Raw genomic sequence first — 23,319 nt, forward strand, 5'->3', positions numbered from 1 at the left:
ACATCAAGATGTCATTCTTTGTTTGATATGATTTGTGATTAAAACAACTTTATGACTGCTGTCATAGTACATTAAGTACTATGTTTGTGATTTTAGGTTGAATTCATTTAGAAATACAAAGTTGACAGCAAAACCAATTTCTAAAACAATTTGGTGTTCAATAATAATGTTTAAGAATTCTTCTTATTTAGAAATAAAGAAGCCTCAGCCCTGACCTCAAAATCACAGTAAAATATTACTACTACCAAAGCGTAGTAGTAATAGATGGTCAGGTAAGCTGGGACATTCAGTTTTTCTTCCGATGAAGGTCAGGGAACTACACCATCAACACTCCTGGTTAATAAACACATTATTATTTGCACGAAGTGCTTTCTGATAAATGACACAGTGAATAAACAGACTTTTGACACCCTGCATTTTAATAGGCTTCTTAGATTTCCCGAAGCCATTTTTCACACACTCATATTTTTACCACCATTAGTTGTGGAAAACTTGAGCAGAGTCCACTCCAGATTATGTAATGAATTAACATTTCCCCGCCTTCTCTAAAAATATTTTTGTCAATAGTTTTTCCACACAGACCATTCTGAAAGGCTCATTTTTCACTTTCTTATAACTTGGCAGTCATCTCTCAAACAGAAACAACATAGTACTATCGGTAATATCTGTTTGCTCATCAAAAGTCAAGAATTCTCTTCAGAACAAAAAAGACTATTGTTCCCAGCATTCTCCGCTCTTCAGTTATTCTCACTGAAAGGCTGATAATCTTTAATAAATTGATTTTCTCTCGATATGTTTCTTTAACTGCCACAGTCATATTTGATTTAGTTAAGTTGGCATTGGTAGACGGCTTTCTCTGCTTGGCTAATAGATAAGCCACTTCCAAACTTACTCTGGCTATACCGTTATATTTGACTTTATTTTTGTGAAGAAATTCTGCTATGTTGAGACATTCCATTTTGCATTTTCTGATAAACTGTTGCTTTCCTTTGAATTGTGAATACTCTGATGACTGCTTAGTCTACTCATATTTATTCTTTTAGAACAGCCATAATGCTATTACAAAATAAATACAATGCTGGGTCATTTAAGTTGATAACAAAACTGTGTGGTGTGCCTCAATGCAGTAGTTGAAGCCCACTATTCTATTCCATTCTTGTTTTGACATGAGGATATGCATTGGTAATAAAGTAGCACAGCATAGTGATATGCATTGCACTTGGAATTCTGTGAGGTTATAACTGTGTCACTGAAATTTTTCATAAGCTGAGTAGCAGCAGAAGCAATGAGAACACCACATGGGTTTTTGTTGCAATTGTTGAGCAAAGTAGCCATGGAGAGTATGAGTGTGACTGTATTTCAATAACACTTTATTTCTGGACCTGAAATTTGAATTTCTTATTAGTTTTACCTGTCAAAGGTATTGTTAGTCTTTTGATTTTTTTTCCCCCAAACCATTAAAAATGTGAAAATTATTCGTAACTTGGCATCTCCTTACCTACGGGGGTCATAGTTGACTGGCCCATGAACTTTATAGTAAACCACATTATAGAAAATAATCTCACAGGCTAGGGCTGTAGCTCAGTGGCAGAGCGCTTGCCTTCCACATGTGAGACACTGGGTTCCATCCTCAGCACCACATAAAAATAAACAATTAAAATAAAGGAATGCTGTCCATCTACAACTGCAAAAATAAATAAACAAATAAAAAAATGATCTCATTGTCAAAGTGTAATATATCATGACTTAAATTGTGTGAGGAAAAAATGTGTATGAGCTTGCTGATTGCCAGAAAATATTAAGGTGTACCAATCAGCATTCAGATCTTATTTTCTTAACATCCTTCTCCACTGATGGAGAAATGGTTGATTCTAGGGCTGGGGAAGGGAGTACACACAATGAGCCTGAAGAATGTAGTAGGATCATAAGTTTTAAAAAAATGTTAAAAACAATGACATGTGTATGTCAATGGGGCATAGCAACCAACTAAACAAACTTTTAATGGCCAAAGCTGGATAAATAAATGTAGTATTGGATTATATCCCATAGTAGAGAATAACCTTCTTTGAGTTCATATTGATATAAATAAACAATTCAGTAAACATGTCTCCTATACAGAATTCCAAATAATTTCTGTAGAAATTCCCTTAATAAGACATGAGAACTGAAGTCTCCACCTGGTTTGTACGGGCTGGAACTATTGACCCCCTTCAGAACACTGGGGAAAAGGATTAAGTTTATGATGGATAAATCTGACCACACTACCTTCACTGGGATACCAAGGTTAACATCATCAGTGATAAGCCATGTTGATAGCTGTGCTGTTGATGTGGCATGATGAGCATGGAGCTATTCCTCTGTGGTCTCTCAATGCCCACAACCCTTGTCTCACCATAAGAAAACTATCCTACTAATATTTAAAACTTTATTAAAATTATGCTAAGATACTCATAGTTAGGCGCATGCCATTTGATTTCTTTAAAATTGCTGCAATTATAGCACAATCCTGGAACTACCATGTTAAGAACATGTAGCAGACATAAAGCAACTTGAGGTATTTTTCTAAAAGCACAGTCTTCATTTGGTGTCAGAGGCTAGGAATGAGGTTGCTGGGTTATGGGAAACACATGTGTAGCCAAGTGGATGAGTGCAGTTGAATGAATGGATTGTAGCTCAAAACAAACCACTTAGACCTTATGTCATGGGAGAGGTCATGCAGTTGTGCCACATCTGACATTGTTTGCTCCCATGATCAATTTCATACTGTATCTACATTATTTTGTTTTGCTGTTTGTTAAATATAAGCTTGCTTAGTTACTCTAATATGATCTATTGGACTTAAATAAGCTCCTGAAATTGAATCTGTGACTTACTGTTTTACTGAAATCTAACACCCAAAATGGGAGTAATAGAGACTGTTGTGACAAGACTGTCAACTGGTTACCAGTAAATAATTCACACTTCCCGTCTTAAATTTGTATTTACTTTAAACTGGCTATTTGAGCATAGTTAGCATTTAGGATTTCATTGCAGATGCTGATCTTAGAAGATTTGTATTTATCCTAAAATCTTTTGTAGTTCCACCTACTATCAAAGGAGGGAATGTTACCACAGAAGTATCAGCATTGGTCAACAGCATAATTAAACTGGAGTGTGAACCACGGGGACTTCCACTGCCCACTGTTACTTGGTACAAGGATGGCCAGCTAGTCATGTCCAGCTCCCAAGCACTTTATATCGACAAAGGACAATTTCTTCATATTCCTCGAGCACAAGTCTCTGATTCATCAATATATACATGCCGTGCAACTAATGTTGCTGGAACTGCTGAGAAATCATTCCGTGTAGATGTCTATGGTAAGGAAAAATACATCCTTTAATTTGTTAACTTTCTACCTATGCTTTTAATATGCTGACATCAAATTTGGACACTAATAAAGTCTTGGTGGGTTTGGTTTTTTTCAATGTGTATGGATAGACTTTGGAAGAATGTGTTGTGATTTTGAAAAAATATTTATCAGTGCTAAGATGAGCAAGAAGTGGTACATTCATTCAAACAACCTAGGGCCATGGGACTTGGAGTATCTAGACCATTTGTTCTTATGAAATAGTTGTTAGGACTAAGATCATTCTTCACTATTTGTCCTTTATAAACCTGACTGTACAGAGTATTCCAGAAGAATTAAAGTAGTTGCAGATGAGCTGAGCCAAGAAGTTCTTCCTTCAACAGCTTAGAGGGAGGTAGTTACTGTGGTCCCGCTATGTGAGAAAAAAATCTCCCCTTTATTTCATTAGAATGTATTTTATGATTGCACAAAGAGTTACCTGAAGGATTTCTATTTTTCTACCTAGTTCCTCCAGTGATTGAAGGTGACTCGGCCACACCATTGACTAAGCAAGTTGTTATTGCTCATTCATTGACATTGGAGTGTAAAGCTTCTGGCAACCCTGCTCCAGTTCTCACTTGGTTAAAAGATGGTGTACCTGTGAAAGCCAGTGACAACATCCGCATAGAAGCTGGTGGGAAGAAACTCGAAATCACAAGTGCCCTAGAAGTTGATCGGGGACAGTATGTATGTGTGGCTACCAGTGTGGCAGGAGAAAAGGAAATCAAATACGAAGTGGATGTCTTAGGTAAATAAGGATGCCTCTGCCTGGATCCTCAGGTTCACAGCAAAACCTGATTAGTTTACTAAAGACCTTTTTTGTACAGTAGTAAAATGGTCTAAGATAAGGTCTAGCTGTTTGTTCAAGGCTAGGCTGCACATTACCCAGAAGTAGATCTGTCATCAGAGTCCCATGATCAAGAAACTCGCATAAATCTTCCACTAACTTTGATTGATATGTTTTTCATTCTTACATCTATGACAATATCTGATCATGGTGAGCCACAGACACTGTTTTCATGAGCACTGTGCTAGACAACAGGAAAAAGTCTCTGGGCCTTGGGAAGTCATCTTGCAACCTAGAGTCTCAGTCTTTAATTACAGAATGAAGTTTTTTTTTTTTTAATAGTTGGCCCAATATGGGGAAATTCCCTTCTCTTGTTCTTATGAAAATAAGCAGTTTAAAATAAGAATTGACTTTATATTCACATGGCATCAGTAGCACCAAGATACCAGTTAGAGAAAAATCCATATTGTGTTGTAAGTACATTTTGTGACCTTGGAAAGTATTTGCTATAAAGTGTACTTACAGTACATTTCAAACCCCCCTCATGTATCAAATTGCTATGATAGTATCAACCTTCTAAACTGCTACATAGTGTTGTGGATGTGACAGTGTTTTTTTTCTTGTGTGTATTTCTTCACGTTACATCCTTGCTTGTCTGTTGTTTTCTAGTGCCACCAGCTGTAGAAGGTGGAGATGAAACGTCTTACTTCATTGTGATGGTTAATAACTTGTTGGAACTGGATTGTCAAGTGACAGGCTCTCCCCCACCAACTATCATGTAAGGGGTTTGGTATGTCTTCTAAATACCTCCCACTTTTTGATGTGTTTTACAGCTGTCCTGAAAGACTGTGTCATTAAAAAGAGGAAGTATAAAATTACATTCTTTATATCCCTCTTAAGATGTACTCCATATACAAGGTAACTTTTACTTGATATTCAAAGGGCACTTCAGCCTGGGGAAATTCCTTTATAGGATCTTAGAAATTATAGTTTCGGTGGAGAGAGACAACTATTAAGTAGTATTAATGTCTGACCTTCCTAAAACACTGAAATGTTTGATAAATAAAAAGAATACCAGAAACATTAAAGAAATAGAGGATGTTAACAGGCATATATTTACCATTTTTTTCTCATTTCTTCATTCACAAAGCATTTATTAAGCACTTAACTTTTGTTTCCAAAGTGTGATAGGACATGCATAGGAACAGTTAGTCAACTAAGGGAATGAGATGGTTCACACATGATTACAAAACTAAATGGAAAGTTAGGTCTCATAAAAAGTGTAAAATAAAAAGATATATGATTTCAGTGTTTTATCTACAGATATTTTAAGATAGTTTAAATATTTCTGGTTAGTGTTATTTAAGTATTAAAGTGAGTATTATTTAGGGACATTTCATCTTTCTGTAACTTAAAATTAGGAGAAAAACAAAGAACTCAACACATATTTACTGGGTTCCTATAAACTTCAACTTTGTTTAAACCAGGTTTTTTTTATTCTTCTTTTCTATGTGCACTTTTTAACAGTGCATGATTAGGGGCTGGGGTTGTAGCTCAAGGGTAGAAAACTTGCCTTGCATGTGTGAGGCACAGGGTTCAGTCCTCAGCACCGCATAAAAATAAGTAAAAAAATATATATTGTGTCCATCTACTACTAAAAAAATATTTTTTAAAAAAGAGTGAATGATTAGGAAATTAGGCAAATTCATGATAGAGAATAAACAAAATACTAAACACATACACGTGTGTGTGCGCGCACACGCACACTTTCTGGAAACTCTAATAAATTCAGACTTCTTTTTGCTATTTTTTCTAGGTGGCTGAAGGATGGTCAGCTAATTGATGAAAGGGATGGATTCAAGATTTTACTAAATGGACGCAAACTGATCATTGCTCAGGCTCAAGTGTCAGACACTGGCCTCTATCAGTGTGTGGCCACAAACACTGCTGGAGACCACAGGAAGGAATTTGAAGTCACTGTTCATGGTATGTTGAAGAAGGGACAGAAGCATTCCATTTTAAACTAACCAGCATTATGGCATTATCTAATTCAGATTGTGGCTTGGAAATCTGGATTAAATCCTGAGTTGTGGAAAGTTGTTTAAATCAGCTTTGTCACTGCTGTGACTAAAAGGATCTGACCAGAACAATTTTAGGGAAGAAAAGCTTATTTGAGAGCTTCTAGTTTCAGAGGTCTCAGTACATAATAAGCTGACTCCATTCCTCCAGGATCAAGGTGAGGCAGGACATCATGGCAGAAGAGTGTGACAGAGGGAAGCAGCTCACATGGTGATCAGGAAGCAGAGAAGAGAAAGCTCACTTGCCAGATACAAATATGTACACCAAAGCCACACCCTGCCACTTCAGTTACTACTCAGTTAATCCCAGTCAGGAGATTAATCCGCTGATTAGGTTAATCAAACCTTCTTGCATTGTCTCACATGTGAGCTTTTGTAGGACATTTCACATCTAAACCGTAACAGAAGTATGATGAAAGATGTCAATTTGAATTCATGGCAGATTTTAAATCAGTTTACTGAACAATAGGTATCATGTGAACAAGTCTCAGCAGAATTTAAATATTAGGAGGTATAGTCTACATAGCATGTCGGAGTCCCAGAAGTGAGACTGAAGAAGTTACAAGAGGCAGGCAGCAACTTTCCACTAAAGGTGTTGTGTCAGCATTTAAGGGTTTAGCCTAAACAGGAGTGATTGGGAAGACTTTCCGGAGTGGAGGCTGAGGGATTAACTGCAGGATCTAGAGCACATAAATGCATTCACAGAACTGTCATGTTGATATTATAACCATTAATTTAATGATAGAAACAACTCTCTGCCACGGTCTCATGTGTCTTAGTTGACAGAAGAACTTGAGAAGAAGGATCTGGAACCAGAAACTACAGAACCATTTGGAAGCCACAGGAAGAAGTGTCTTTGAATGTCAACTTCATCCTTCCCTCTGCAGACTTCTTGTTTTTTGTTTCTTTGTTTTTAGCCCAATGTCCCACGCTGAAGTGTAGATAATCTTGTTTCTCAGTCTCACTTCCAATTTTTTGAGAGAAAATGTGGCAGGACCAGCTTAGAGCAAGTTACCAACCCAGGTTCAATCAGTCTTGCCTGGGAGGAGTCATGTGGTGTAAATAGTGCTCAGATCCCACCGTAATTTAGTAAGACAGAAAGTTCTAGAGAAAAGGAAGGTCATTATTGATTGGGAAAAGACACCAAAACGTGTAAGCCAAATGTACATTAGATTGCAGTAACACATATATGTTTCATTTGTTCTTTGAAAAATCTGAAATCCATAGTTAGGAAAAAGTAATATCTAATATTGCTAAAATTATCAATAAAATGCATCATGAAATGACTTCATTGTTTGTTGAAATTAGAATTTTTTTATTTTCTAAGTGTTAAAGTTTCGGGTTTGTTAATCTTAAGTGTTTGAGCATCTCCTGGTGGTGGTTTTTCATTCTTTCTCCCCTTCCTTTCTTTCATCTAGTTCCTCCAACAATCAAGTCCTCAGGCCCTCCTGAGAGAGCCGTGGTGAAAAGCAAACCTGTCACCTTGCAGTGCATAGCCAATGGCATCCCACATCCATCCATTACTTGGTTAAAAGATGACCAGCCTGTGAACACTGCCCAAGGAAATCTCAAAGTAAGTATAAATGTTACAGGACCCAAATTGAGAAAGCTGTATCAATCTTCTCAGGGCAATCACAGTATTCTTTATTAATTATAGATTTTATGGACTTTGCAGAAAATATATTAAAACTATATATTTTCCTTATAATTTTTTTAAAAATATTTTTATCTCTTTATTTGTGGTGTTGAGGATTGAACCCAGTGCCTCATACAAGCTAGGCAAGGACTCTACCACTGACCTACAACTCCAGCCCTTCCTTATAATTTTTTGAATGGAATTAAATAAAGGATTTAATAACCTTGATAACAAATAATAATGATACAGATTTTAACACAGATTGGCTTGGTATTTTTTTAAATTTTGATTTGTGCCTGAGTTAGCTGTAAACTGGTATCTTGCCTGGTGTAGTGGTGCACGCCTACAATCCCAGCAGCTCAGGAGGCTGAAGCAGGAGGATTGAGAGTTCAAAGCTAGCTTTAGCAAATTAGTGAGGCCCTAAGCAATTAGTGAGACCCTGTCTCAAAATAAAAAATTTTAAAAAGGGCTGGGAATGTGTCTCAGTATAAAATTGTCACCAGGCTAAATCCCCAAAACCAAAATAATAATAATAAATAAATAAAAACAAAATATGGCATCTCCTGGATAAATAACATTCATTAATAATAAGCCCATATACTCCAATATGTTCACCATAGACTAAGGTTAAGGTAAAGTCATACATATATAACCATAAGAAACAGATGTCTTGAAAAACATTTTTAAAAACTAGTTTATGTGGGCTGGGGCTGTATAGCTCAGTGGTAGAGCACTTGCTTAGCAGGTGTGATGCACTGGGTTCGATCCTCAGCATCACATAAAAGAAACAAATAAAATAGTGGGAAAAAAATCTTTAAAAAAATATCTTATGAGCTACAAGAGGGCAGAGACTCCATTAGTCTTTGTGATATATAAATTTATTTTTGTGTCCTTGATATTGATTATAGTCTGACATATAACTGTGTCTCAGTACATTGAATTAGTAGGTAATTAAAAAAATGATGATGGATTTCAAATATGAATAATCTAAATGATGCATTTAAAAATCAGAATTAAGAGACTTTGCTATTAGGATCGTGTTAATTGACTGTGGGGTTTGAGATTTACTTGTAAGTTTTCAATATGAGATATCTTGAGTTTATTTTCCTTGTAAAAGTAATAGGTACATGTTCAGTTATTATTTCTATTCAAAATCCAATGGAACTAATCTCACACCTTTGTGCTAGCATGTAGTTCTAGAACATAGTGTAAGTAAGTAACTGTTTATCTGGAGATGGACATTTATCACGTAATCATATGCAAAAGTGAATCACATATCATGAGCTATTTGAAGACAGTATAGAGAGATGTAAGAACATATAACAAGGAAACCAAGCAGAGGTCTGAAGAATATTTTGGAGTTAAATGGATGAATTAATGGGAAAGAACTGTTTATTAAAGATAAAATATGCACAAATAAAAGAGTGTGACACCTCTTGAGGGCTGGAAAGTAAGCCAGTGGGCTGAAGAGAGGCAAGGGAGAGTGTTACTGCAGGAGACTGACAGCTGGCAGAGAGCATATATATAGGGTAAATATTCTATTTTTACCTTAAGGCAGTGGAGGGCCTTCAAAGAGTTTTAAGAGAGAAGGGATGTGATCAGGTGCACATTTTAAATAGAGTTAAATGTTGCTTATAAACAGAGATACATTCTGAGAAATACATCCATGGGTAATTTCGTCATTGTACAAACATCATAATCTGTCCTTACACAGACATTAGATGTAACAGCATAACACGCAACTAGGCTAGATGGTGTGTACCATCATGTCTGTGGTCAGTTACTCACCAACACACTGTTTTGCAGAGCATGACTATAGTTATCTGGATTCCTGCCAAAGAATAAATTAGAAGAGCCAAGAGTACATATGTATAACCAATTGGAGAAATTTGAGCTGATATGCTAGCCATGGAGATGAAGATACTTGGATAGATCTGAGACTTATTTATAGGTTAAATGATTGGGGGTTGTTTATGAAAGGTGAAGGAGTATGTGTCAAGGAAGTGTCCTCGGAATCTGACCTACTTAATTGCAAGGATAATGTCGCCATCTAATGAAATTAGATACTCTGGAGAAGGATAAGTCTAAGGGGAAAAAATTGTGATTTGAGTTTTAGACTTTTGGGGTTAGTGATTTTGAGATAAGCTAGTGGAAATGTCAGTGGATCATTTAATATATGATACTGAAGCTCAACAGAGGGCTCCGATTGGAATATTGGTACATTGATGATATTTGAACTATGAGACAGATGAGTTAATTCAAGGAAAGAATAAAAGTAGGAAGCAAAGGGAGAGAGGATCAACTTAAATCACAATCTTAAAAACTTATTGCATGTAAAGTCCATGTGCAATATTCCAGAATATAAATTTACAAATGTTGCTTAACAAGTTTAGTACAGTATGGCTGGAAAACAGGTTAAGTGGGAGTTTATATGGCAGTTTGGAGAGATCATTTGGGATCAGAATGTGGTGAGCCTGGAGGGCTATGAGGAGTTCAGATTTCATTCTGGGCAAGGTGGGGAGCCATGAATGAGGTTTGAAGGGAGACTGGTAAAAGGATCAAATTTCCATCTTAAACAAATTATTCTGGCAAGTGTGCAGGATAGATTAAAAATTGGGGAGGCTGGAGACACGGCAACATCAGTTAGGAAGCCATTATAATCCCACAGTGGCTGTGGAAATGGAAAACAGGATCTGAAAAGCATGCAGTGGTATAATTAATAGGAGTTAAAGTGAGCTCCAAAAAACACAGATGACTGGAAAAAATAGTGGGTGCCACTAAGCAAGATGGGGAAAATGCAATGAGAAGTAGATTTTAGAAATAAAAGGAAAGGATTTATGACTTTGATTCTAGATAAGTTTAATTTGATATTAACCTATTCAGTAGATAACGGAAACCAGTTGGAGCTCAAGAGAGAAGTTGAAGCTAAAGCTATAAATTTAGGGAGTCCACATAGGGGTTTTCACTGATGCCATGGGATTGGGTGAAAACTACCAGACAACTAAAGTGTCTTGCTAATGAGACATCAAGAGGAAGTCTATTCTGTAAAGTAATCTCCTAAAAGTCAGAGAATAAGAACAGGGAATACTATATCTTTAAAACCTAGAGTATAGAGTTTCAAGGAGTAGTCTGATGGTGGGAGAGTATACACCTAGGACATAGAATGGATAACGTGATTGGAAATTACTGATTGCCTCAGAATAATCAGTTCCATGGATAACCTCTGAATCACCAGTTTCAAAATGGTGGAGGCCAGTTTCAATGGGTCTAAGAAGGAAAGAAGAAAATTCAAAGAATTTATCTGCATTTCTGTTATTCGTATTTTATGATTTTTATTGTTTCTCTTGGCCCCCCATGACAATTTAATCAAAAAAGTTTGTTGTTTTAAAAATATTTATGAAGTGTTATATGGATGTGGCCATGTATTTTAAATGGCTTAAATTTTTATCATAATTCAGTGTGAAAGGCCTTTATTCAGTGGAGTTTTATGACTATACCAGCAAGCGAGCCTTTGGTTATTTTATTTTGTGATTTCCAATGAGTAACAACAAGCTTTCAATGAAATCACCCTGTTTTCTTATGCATAATGAAGTGACCTGGTTCTAATATATCAAGAAATAATTAGGATATTGTCATGAAAATATAATTAGATATTATAACTTTAATGATTTTTTCTATCTTGGTGAATGTTCTCTAGTCTAAGCACAAAGTATAAAATGCTGCCATACTTTTTGCTTCCAATTAGATACAGTCTTCTGGCCGAGTTCTGCAGATTGCCAAAGCCCTGTTGGAAGATGCTGGCAGATACACATGTGTGGCTACCAATGCAGCTGGAGAAACACAACAGCACACTCAATTGCATGTGCATGGTAATGTAATTTCCACGTCTCAACAAAACAATCTTTTTATGGCTTTTTAAAACATGGTGGGCTCATTTTTATTGAATTACAATATAAAAGAAGCAAGTGTTTATTTTAGCCTGCATGAAAAAAGCTAGATAGTTTATTGTAATTATAATTGATCATATTAAAATCTTTAGTTTTCAGGTCATCAAATAGGATGCACAGGAGCACACAAATAAATACAAATCCTGTATTTTAAATTATCTGTATTCCTTTAGCTGATAATTTTCTGCAAAAAAAAAATTGTTACAAAAGACAAAAAGTTGCTAAGTTGTACATTCAGTCTTCTCTGTAATTTTCTTGCCTGTTTAGAAGAGGTATTTTGTAAAGGAAAGCTGACCTCGGCTCAGATTCTCCTGTGTGCTTTAATAAGAAGTCTGGGTGGCCATGGAACACACATTAATATTGCAGCTTCATAGCAAACTTGAAAGGCTACATGACCTTGAATATGAGATTTATTTCTCTAGAGGTTTATCAGAGAAGGTCGAGAATCGAAGGCTTGGGCTTAACCAGTTCAATAAGGGTATTTGCAGAAACCTATTCAAGATCTCCATGTACATAGCATTAGTTTTCCCTCAGTCATGTGATGGCATATTCTACATTCTATCTATTCCTTTGGTCATTCATCCACTCATTCATACATTCATTCCATATTTACTGAGGAGTTTAACCTAGTATAGTGTTCCATTGCCTAATTAAATTCCAGGTACATGTAGGTAGTTTAAAAAAAAAAAAGTACCAAATGAAAGAGTACATTTGAATGAAGAATAGTAAGTAAATGAAAAAATTTATCTAGATATTGAATAATTTGATTCTTTACAAATTTTCTTTTTTTTTAATCAGCCAGTTAAAAGATTCAAATCATCAGTTCTGTAAATGTTTCCAGTAAATCAATTTATTCTTTCCCCATGTTCCTAAATAGTAACACCTAGTTTAAGAATATTTACAAACTGTTTTGGTTTGAATCTGGAATGTTCCCCCAAAAGCTTGTGTTTCATAGGCATGTCCCCCATGCAGAAAGGTCGAGAGGTGGGGCTTTTAGGCAAGAATTGGATGAGGAGGGCTTTGAGCTAATCAGGGAATTAATCCATTGATGGATTAATCCACTGATAACTGAATGGACTGCTGGGAGTTGAGATCTGATTGGAGGAAGCAGCTCACTGGGCTGTGCCTTGGAAGGGCTCCTCTGTTCCCTGGTTCCTATCACTCTGCTTCCTGACTGCCATGGGCTAAGCCGCTTTCCTCCATGCCTGTCAACTGGGATCTTTCTTCAAGTTGGAGGACCACAGAATGAGACCTCTAAAACCATCAATCAACATAAGTCTTTCCTCCTCTAACTTGTTTGTCAGTTATTTTGGTCACAGTGGGGAAAAGCTGGCTAACACATGCATAAAGCATGTTCCTGGAGAGGACCTTTATTCTTTCACGAGTTATTAATTTGAAGGATGATATCTGAATGTAATCATTTTGGAACTGGCTCACCATGCTTGGGGGTTGAGGACAGGCTGCTGCTGCTGTCTCTTGTTTCCTTAAATTGCCTTTGTTTCTCATTAGGCCACCTCTGTCTTCCTAGTGCTCTTTGACAGCTCCCTCCACCATCTACTCAGACTTCCTCTTCTAAGAGTGTGCTGGGAGGTGGGCTCTCTGTTCTGTCTCCCAGTTTTATACACCAAGGCTCCCCTGTCCTCTTTGCATATTCAAAACATAGTCTCTTGGAGCTGAGGCTGTAGCTCAGTGGCAGAGTGTTTGCCTGGCATGTGTGAGGAACTGGGTTTGATCCTAGCACCACATAAAAAGAATTAAATAAAGGCATTCTGTCCATCTACAACTACAAAAAAAATTTTTAAAAAAGTCTCTGGAGCCCAAGTCCAGATCCCCTGAACATCTCTGATGCAGATGGTCTCCACACTAATATTTAAAGAGCTTTCGGGTCAGACACTAAAGACTGGTCTAAAGGTTTGCTGGTGTAGTTAAGGATGACTGAAAACCAGAGTTCCATGAAAGAAATCAAATAAAGGGCAACAACAGAAAAGAAAAAGCAGGATGGATAACCTAAGAAACACAAGTTTGTAAACCTAACAAAATGTCAGTTGGCAGGAGTTGTACTTAGGGTACATGTCTACATGGAAAATCATCAAAGAGATGGGGAGAAGACTGGAAAACATCTGGATTAATGTGAAAAGAGAGAGAAACAGAAGGTTAGTCATTGAAAAGGTTTGTTAAAATTTGCCAAATCGGATGGCAGATGTAGAACAATTTTTGATACCTGTCAATCATGGAATAGGGGTAAAATAGAGTAGTAGTTTAAAGCATTTCATCTAATATGATCTAATCCATCTGGATAACAGTTTGTCTCCCTTAAGGAGAATAAGTGATAAAGTGAGCTTCTACTATTAATCATAATGGACCTGGAGGAAGCAGCTGACTCTTTGCATGTGGCTGGAATTGGCACCAACAGCTCGAATCTCTTATGGCATTAATGACAGCCTTGTCACATTGGATGTATGCAGCTCCAAACCTGACTCTATATTCTCTTCAAACTTACATTAATAACTTCAGTGATAATTGGAGATGTCATAAGAAAGTGGTTAATGAAAGACTTTGAAAAGACTTTGGAGACTTAAAGGCCATGTTAATACAATATAAAAAACTACATAAAACAAAGCTGTAAAAGCTTGAATTAAAGACATCATACATTGAAATATTTGAGCATTATTTGGATTTTGGCAATTACTGTAGATATGATAATTTAGTGTCCTAAAAGGGCTAATCAATCATAGAAGTCAGTAATAAAAGATACAATATGAGGAATAGGAGAGAAATTAGCCCTCTAATACTCTTTATCTCTGAACACTTCAGAAGTATTATATACAGTTCTGGTATTATATATATTTAAAAAGGCATTGGCAAATCTATTGGGAAGCAATCATCACTTAATGTACTTCAGTTATTGGCTTCTTTAACCACCCGAATAGTTACTTTTGAAGTTAGGGTTTGTTTTAATGTCAGTCTCTATTGGTGAGTAACGCATTCAACAAATAGCCATTTATTACAGTTGTCCTCCAAAATTTTTCAGTCCTAAAATACTCAGCATTCCAATTCTTTAATATTTTCCTTTCTTCTAAAAAGATCTTAGATGCTGCCATTCTTCTCAATCATAGCAAAAATGTTTCCAACAGCCAAAGTAAGAGGACTTACAGTCTCCAGGGCTAGAAGACCAAGTTCCGATCATGAGGAGAGGAACATTCTCATGGAATTTCCAAGGAGGAGCTCTGTCTGTTATAAAAGGCAGGAGTCCTCAGTAGGTGGTCTTTTTTTGATCATCAAAGTTTCATAATTCTGGAAGTTTTTATTCTCTCAACCAAACGATGAAATTATATCTGAAACCTCAAATATTTGCCAAATGAAACAGATGTTTCCACAAACGAATGATTATTTGGGGTCTAATAACTCAAGCATTCACTTCATCTGCACATAATTATTTCCTAGGGGAAAAAAAAATCAACCAAGGTGAAATAAATATCCAGAAGTAGTAGAACGTTGTTAAGAAGAGGCACTTCAAATTTGATTCCTACATTGTCGATTAATGCCTGCAAGCCGTTAAGCGCAGATATTAGCTTGCTAAAAACTTGGAGTTCTCAGATCTGTATGTTGGGAAGGATAACGATAATACCTCATAGTCATGGGGGTTGTTTGAAGATCAAATGGAAGACTCTGCCTGAAGATCTTAGCCTGGTGCCTGGCCCCCAGTCAACATCTGTAAATGGTAGCATAAAGACTATTTTGGCAAAACATATGTTTGGCTCCTAGCCCTTCTCACTGCACAATTTTAACAAATGTATCTAAAGCGTTGCTGCCTTTACTGTTGGCCAAGAACCCTCCTGGGTCTGTATTAGTTGTCTGGTAAAAACGTTAGTAAAGCACCCCTTATTTTTATTTTTTTTAAAGTATTTGCTTGGCTAACATCTGCTAACACCCACTCAAAAAACATTTCTCTGTCATTTCTGTTTTGTTTAATAGCTCACTTGTGGCCTAAAGGAGACTTGGGGAACTTTGTTTTTATTTTTCAATGAATCAGTTCAGTTCAGGACTCTACTGTATTATACTATTACATATATTGGTATGGATGAATTTATTCCTCACTGTTTCATAGTTTTGGTGAGTAGGGAGGATTAACTCAACTAAAACCACTCAGGTCAATTGTATATTAATTCCATTCAATTTGAAAGTCAGTTCTGACTGATTAAAGGAATAGGCAGAATCTAGCACACAATGCACCAAGAAAAAGGTATTGTGGTTTTGGCATGATATGCTCATGCAGGTTTTAGAAGAAGGAAAGAACCAAACCAAAACAGTAAATTGAATGGATTTTTTTTTTCTCATGCCTGGAGAACACAGACATCTTATTGTTAATGTAAGATGTTGTTACCTAACTAATGATTTGTCTAGAATCATTTCTAATTTCTTCCATATTCAAGACTAACCACTTTAAATGCTAGAAGGGAATGATGGAATTTATATGGTATTCACTTCTTGTCTGAAAATCAGGTTTTTCTCATATTTAGTGTATGAACTTGCACTGAAATTCTCTGGCTGGCACTTGAAGCAATGAAACATCACAGGCTTTTGTAACGCTATTCTTTTTTTTTCTCACATCTTCATACATGTATTTTGTATAACAATAAGGGTCTCCTTCCACCATCCATGCAATTCCCTTTCTCCCTCCTTTTCCCTCCCACCCCTCTTCCCTATGTAGGTGTAATTTTCTTCCCATGCTCTTCCTCTCTTCCCCATTTTGAGTCAACCCCCTTATTATCAGAGAAGACAATCAGCATTTGTTGTTTGTTGTTTTTTTTTTTTGGATTGGCTAACCTCACTTAGCATAATCTGCTCTAATGCCATCCATATCCCTGCAAATGCCACGATCTTATTCTTTTTTAGTGCTGAGTAATATTCCATTGTGTATAGATGCCACGTTTTTTATTTCTTTTTGAAGCAAAAATTTTGAGTTTTTAAATTAATTTTTAATTGACACATGGCAATTTAACATTCGTGGAGTACAGTGTGACATTTCAATACATGTATGCAATATGTTGTGATCAAATCAAGGCAACTGGTGTGTCTCTCACTTCATGCATATTATTTCGTTGAGCTGGGAGCATTTGAAATCCTCCCTATTAACTATTTTGAAATATTTAATTGTTGCCAACCACGGTTATCCTGCTGTGCCATAGACCATTAGACGTTTCTCTTTCTATCCAGCTACAACTCTGTACCCACTGCCTATTCTCTCTCCATCCATCCCTCCTTACATTCTCAGGCTCTCATATCCATTCATCTGTTCCCTGCTTCTTTGAGATCCACTTTTTAGCTTCCATATGTAAGTGAGGACATGAGTATTTTTAAAAATTTTTTAATTTATATTTTATTTGTTCTTTTTAGATATACATGACAGTAGAGTATAACTTGACATTATACATACAATGGGATCTAATTAGGATCCCATTCTTGGGGTTGTATATGATGTGGAGTTTCACTGGTGTGTATTCATATATGAACATAGGAAAGTTGTGTCTGATTCACTCCACTATCTTTCTTTTTCCTATCCCCACTCCCTTCCCTTCATTTCCCTTTGTCTAATCCAATCAAATTTGATTCTTCCCTCCCTACCCTCCTTATTGTGTTTTAGCATCCACATATCAGAGAGAACATTAAATCTTTAATTTTTGGGGACTGGCTTATTTCAGTTAGCATGATAGTCTACAGATCCATCCATTTACCAGCAAAATCATAGTCATTTTTTAATGCTGAGTAATATTCCATTGTGTACATGTACCGCATTTTCTTTATTCATCTATTGAAGGGCATCTAGGTTGGTTCCATAATTTTGCTATTGTGAATTGAGCTGCTATAAACATTGATGTGACTGTGTTAGTATACTATGCTGATTTTAAGTCTTCTGGGTACATACTGAAGAGTGGGATAACTGGGTTAAATGGCAGTACCACTTCAAGTTTTCTAGGGAATCTCTTTACTGCTTTCCAGAGTGGTTGTACCAATTTGCAGTCACACTAGCATCATAGGACATTCAGGATTTGTCTTTCTGTGCCTGACTTGTTTTACTTAATATAATGTCTCCCAGTTCAATCTGTGTTGCTGCAAATGTCAGAATTTCATTCTACTTAATGTTGAATAATATTCTATTGTGTATATATACCACATTTTCCTTATCCTTTAATCCATCAATGGAAACCAACACTGATGCCTCATCATTTTTATTGTGAGCTACTATAATAAACATGCAAGTGCAGGTGATTCTTCAACATACTGATTTTATTTCCTTTGGATACATACCAAGTAGTGGGATTGCTGTATCATAGTGTAGCTCTAGTTCTAGTTTTTGAGAAACCTCCATACTGTACCATAATGTCTGTATGAATTTACATTCCCACCAACAGTGTTTGAGAGTTCTGCTTTCTCTGCATGCTCTCCAGCATGTTTTTTTTCTGATAATAGCCATTCTTACTGGAGTAAAATTATATTTTATTGTCATTTTGATTTGCATTTTTCTGATGTTAGGCATTTTTCATATAATTGTTGACCAGTTTTATAACCTCTTTTGAGCAATGTATATTCAGGACATTTGCCTATTTTTTTTTTGCTTTGTTAAAATTTGTTCTAATTAGTTATACATGACAGTAAAATGCATTTTGACACGTTGTACACAAATGGAGCACAACTTCTCATTCCTCTGGCTGTACATGGTGCAGAGTCACACCAGTAGTGTAACCACACATGTATATAGGGCAGTAATGTCTGTCTCATTCTACCAACCTTCCCATCCCCTTCCTTCACTCCCCTCTACGTAATCCAGAGTTCCTTCATTCTTCCTTATCCCCTGCCCCAGTAAGGATTAGCATCTGCTTATCAGAGAAAACATTCTGGCTTTGGTTTATTGAGATTGGCTTATTTTACTTAGCATGATATTCTCTAATTCCATCCATTTACCTGCAAAAGCCATAATTTCATTGTTCTTTAAGGCTGAGTAATATTCCATTGGGTATAGGTACCACATTTTCTTTATCCATTCACCTGTCGAAGGGCATCTACATTGGTTCCATAATTTTGCTATTGTGAATTGAGCTGCTGTAAACATTGATGTGGCTGCATTACTGTAGTATGCTGATTTTAAGTCCTTTGGGTATGAACCAAGGAGTGGGACAGGTGCCTCAAATGGTTGTCCCATTCCAAGTTTTCTGAGGAATCTCCATACTGCTTTCCATAATGGTTGTCCCAATTTGCAGTCCCACCAGCCATGTATGAGTTCACCTTTTCCCCCACATCATCACCCACACTTACTATTGCTTATATTCTTAACAATTGCCATTCTAAATAGAGGGAGATGAAATCTTGGTAGCTTTAATTTGCATTTCTCTAATTGCTAGAGATGATGAACATTTCTTTAATGTGTTTGTTGATCAGTTGTATTTCTCTTTCTGTGAAATGTCTGTTTAGTTCCTTAGCCCATTTATTGCTTGGGCCATTTGTTTTTTTTCCTATTATTAAAATTGAATTTATTTTTTTTACTATTGAGTGATTTGAGTTCTTTATATATTTTGGAAATCAATGCCATATTGGATGAATTGTTCCTTAGTACTTTCTCCTGAAGGCCATCTCTTCATTCTGTTGATAGTTTCTCATGCCATAGACAAGTTTTTACTGAAAGTTAAATATTGAAGTCTCCAACTTTTATTGTCAACTTGTCTGTTTTTCTCTTTGAGTCTGTTATTTTTCATTCTATTTATGCTGGGACTCTGTTGTTACATACAGATATGTTTATAATGCCTCCTTGATGAGTCAACTCTTTGTGACATTAAAAAGCTCCCTACTTCTCTTGAAGCTTATTTTTATATAGTATAGTCTCTTTATTTCCTTTTTGGTTACTATTTATATTATGTATCTTTTCCTTCCTTTTGCTTTCAGGCATTTGTGTCTGAATCTGAAGTGTTTCTCTTGAACACAACATAAAGTTGGATCATGTTTTTTTTTAATTCATTATTCCAGTTTCTGCCCTTTGATTGGAGTATTTAATCCATTTATACTCTGTATAGTTGTTGATATGATAGGATTGGGTCTGTAATTTGTTGGGTATTTTTATGTCTTATGCCATTTATTTGTTTTTCTGTTCCTTCATTGCTTCCCTTTTATGGTAAATAGGTATATTGTTGTACGTGTACCATTTTATTTGCCTCATTTTTTTCTACTTTTTAATATATTTTTACTGGTTATTCTAAGGAACGGAATTAACATCTTTGTAAATAATAATGTAGGTTTCAATTAATATAAAGTTTTATTAATATATAAAAATTTGGCTCCTTTTTCTCCCTCCTTTTGTCCTCTTATTTTTATGCAAATTGTCTTTTTTCCATCATCTGTTAATCACCACAAATTTATAATTATTGATTTATGACATTGTCATTTAAATCAATAAGAGAAAAAAGTAAAAAATTTTACTGCCTTTTATAGTTGTTGATGTAGTTACACCTGTCAGTGTTCCTTATCTTTTCATGTATGTTACTTATTGCTTCATTCAGCCTGACAAACGCCCTTTAGTATTTCTTATAGGACATGAGCTACCAATGAATACTTTCAACATTTCGTTTTTTTAGAAAAGTGTTGATTTATTCTTTATTTATTTTTAAAGGATAGATTTGCTGGGTATAGAATTCTTATTTGGTGGTCATTTTCTTTCATGTTTTTGGTGAGGTCCTTATTGAGTGTCCTTGTACATTATAAGTCACTTCTCTCTTGCTACTTTTAAGATTTTCTTTATCTTTGGTTTTGAACAGTTTGATTCTAATATCTTAGTGTGGATTTTATTTTATTTTTTTAAGTTTTTCCAACTGGGAGTTTAACTTCTTAACTTTGTGGGTTAATATCTTTTTTCAAGTTTAGGAAAACTTCAACTATTATTTATCTTTTGTTTCTGCACCTTTCTGTGTCTTCTCTTCTTCAGAATCCCCATTATACTTGATGGTGTCCCAAGTCTCAAAGAAACTGTCACTTTTCTTGATTCTTTTTCCTGGCTGCTTCTGAAATTGGATATTCTCAACTGACCTATCTTTAAATTAGCCGATTCTGCTGAACATGGTTGGGCATGACTATAATCCCAGCAACTCAGAAGGCTGAAACAGGAGGATCACAAATTCAAGACCAGCCTCAGTAACTTAAGAGGCACTAAGCAACTTAGGAAGACACTGTCTTAAAATAAAAAAGAGAAAAAGGGCTGAGGATATGGCATGGTGGTAAAGTGCCCCTGGGTTAAATCTCCAGTAACAAGAAAATAAATAAAGTCAAGTCATTGATTCTGCTTTCTTCCTGATCAGAATATGATATTGAGTCCAAGATTTCTATTTGGACCTTTTTCTAAAATAATTTTTTAATAATTCCATCTCTTGATTTATACTCTAGTGAGACATGATTCTCATACTTTCATTGAGTTCTTTAGTCATGGTTTATGTAATTGTTGAAACATATTTAAAATAGCTGATTTAAAGTCTTAGTCTAATAGTCCAATATCTAAGCTTCCTGATGGACTGTTTCTTTTCTTCTTTTTCTGTGTATGTCATGTTCACTTCTTCCTTTATGTGTTTTATTTTTGTCTTTATTGAAAAGCAGAAATTTTAAGTAACATACATAGGTGTCAATTCCCAGTCATAACTTCCCGTTTTGCCATGCTTTTTACTGTTATTGTTGCTGCTGGTCTTTGTTGTTGCTTCTTGTTTAATTAGTGATTGGGGAGAATATAAGCATCCTAATCCTGGAACCTGTTAATACATTAGGCTGCATCTTCAAAGAATTTAAGGTAGTCAGTGAAATTAAGATTGTTAGTCAGCTGGCCTTAAAGTAGAGAGATTACCCCTAAATATCTTGAGGAACCCAATGTAATAATCATAAGCATCCTTAAACGTGGAAGAGGGAGGCAGAATATCAGAGCGATATGTCCCTTAAGACTCCCCACCATAGACTAGATTTGAAGATGAAGAAAGTGACCACAAGTCAAGGAATGCAAATGGCCTGTGGAAGTTGGAAAAGGCAAGGAAACTGGTTCTCTTCTAGAAACTCCAAAAAGTAACTCAGCTGACACCTTGATTTTAACCCAATGAGGTTTTATTGGACTTTGGACCTACAAAACTTTTAAGTTTTATTGTTTAAGCTGCCAAGTTTGGGGTAATTTATAATAGCAGCAATAGAAACTAATTATTGGTGGCTTCCCCAAAATTCCATAAAGTTCGTTTTTATGGACTTTAAAATACCCTCCAGTAAGAGGTTGTTTGTGCTGAGAGAACTCTTGAGTCTGATTAAATAAAGGCAAATCCTGCAAATGAAGATTTTTAAAGAGGGGACCAAATAACTCAAATTATAACAGTTCACTTAGAATGGTGCTTTTAAGTAGCCCCAATCCTATTCTGTTCTATCCAGTATCAGGTAGACTGCTTACACACACACACACACACACACACACACACACACACACACACACACACACAGTGATTATGAAACCATTTGTTTTCCACTTTGGCTGGGCTAGGGCAACTTTGGATGGGCATGGGGTGAGTTAAACTATACAGAGGCATACTATTCTTAGTGGGGTTTAGCTGTTTTCTTTTTCCTTGAATAAGCAACTTCTTAGATTGGTGAAAAAGATAATTTTAACAATTTTTTTTTCCAGTGATCTTGCTTCCCTAATAGAAGAGTGGATGTTTCAAGACCTTACTCTGCCATTCTTTCTGAAATTCAGTCTTTTATTCTTTAAGTTCTCACGTGAGAAATAGCGAACGCCCTCTGTAGATCTTGTATTTCTTTTTCCCACCATAATGTCTCATTTTACAGCTGTGTCTGTGAAAGCCGCCAACCGAGCACTTCACCCCAGAGGCTTCACGTGGGTTTTTAAATAACTGTTTTGAAAGAATGTGCCACGGGCTGGTTATTTCTCCCTTTGCAGATGGAAAAGTCAGCCAGCCATATTTAGAGATTTATCTGTCCTTAGATACTGTTTTGGTGATCAAAATTCAGTGTATAAAACAGAAACATTTTAGGCACTTAAACAGGAAGGGTTAATATACAGAATTAAATGTATACAAGAGGAATATGCAGGAGTGAAGGAGGGTGGACTTGTGGGCTGAGTCTTCAGGAACAACTGTCAGATAAGAGATCTGACCTGCACAAACATCTACCTCTGAGGACAGACTTCATTTTAATCTTGTCAAAAAAACAACTTTGAATCTTACTGTGCTTTTGTTTGTTTTCTTTGGTCTTGTGTTTTGCTTATATTTTTATTATTTCTTTATTTATAGCCTCTTTTGGTTTATTAGTCTTTTTCTAGATTCTGGGTTGAATACTTAAACACTTATTTTAAAAATTTAGTCATTTTTAAAATGTTAATTAGGGTTTAGGATTTTCTGTACATACTGTACTGCTTTGGTGAAATCCTATAATATCAATCAATTTCACTCCAGTTTGTTTTTTA

At 35.9% G+C, this 23,319-nt stretch overlaps 1 protein-coding gene across 2 annotated transcripts in view; it reads left to right on the forward strand.

Annotated features, from left to right (window-relative positions):
• The window catches only part of Hmcn1 (hemicentin 1), a 376,766-nt gene that overhangs the window by 221,728 nt on the left and 131,719 nt on the right, over positions 1–23,319 (forward strand). For both annotated transcript variants that reach the window (XM_040277215.2, XM_078022483.1), the window contains 6 exons: positions 3,079–3,357; positions 3,853–4,134; positions 4,843–4,951; positions 5,990–6,159; positions 7,670–7,824; positions 11,633–11,756. In XM_040277215.2, coding sequence (XP_040133149.2) covers positions 3,079–3,357; positions 3,853–4,134; positions 4,843–4,951; positions 5,990–6,159; positions 7,670–7,824; positions 11,633–11,756 — 1,119 coding nt within the window. The remainder of the gene's footprint in view (positions 1–3,078; positions 3,358–3,852; positions 4,135–4,842; positions 4,952–5,989; positions 6,160–7,669; positions 7,825–11,632; positions 11,757–23,319) is intronic.

This window comes from Ictidomys tridecemlineatus, chromosome 10 (genome assembly GCF_052094955.1).
Source record: "Ictidomys tridecemlineatus isolate mIctTri1 chromosome 10, mIctTri1.hap1, whole genome shotgun sequence".
In the NCBI taxonomy this organism is placed as follows: Eukaryota; Metazoa; Chordata; class Mammalia; order Rodentia; family Sciuridae; genus Ictidomys; species Ictidomys tridecemlineatus.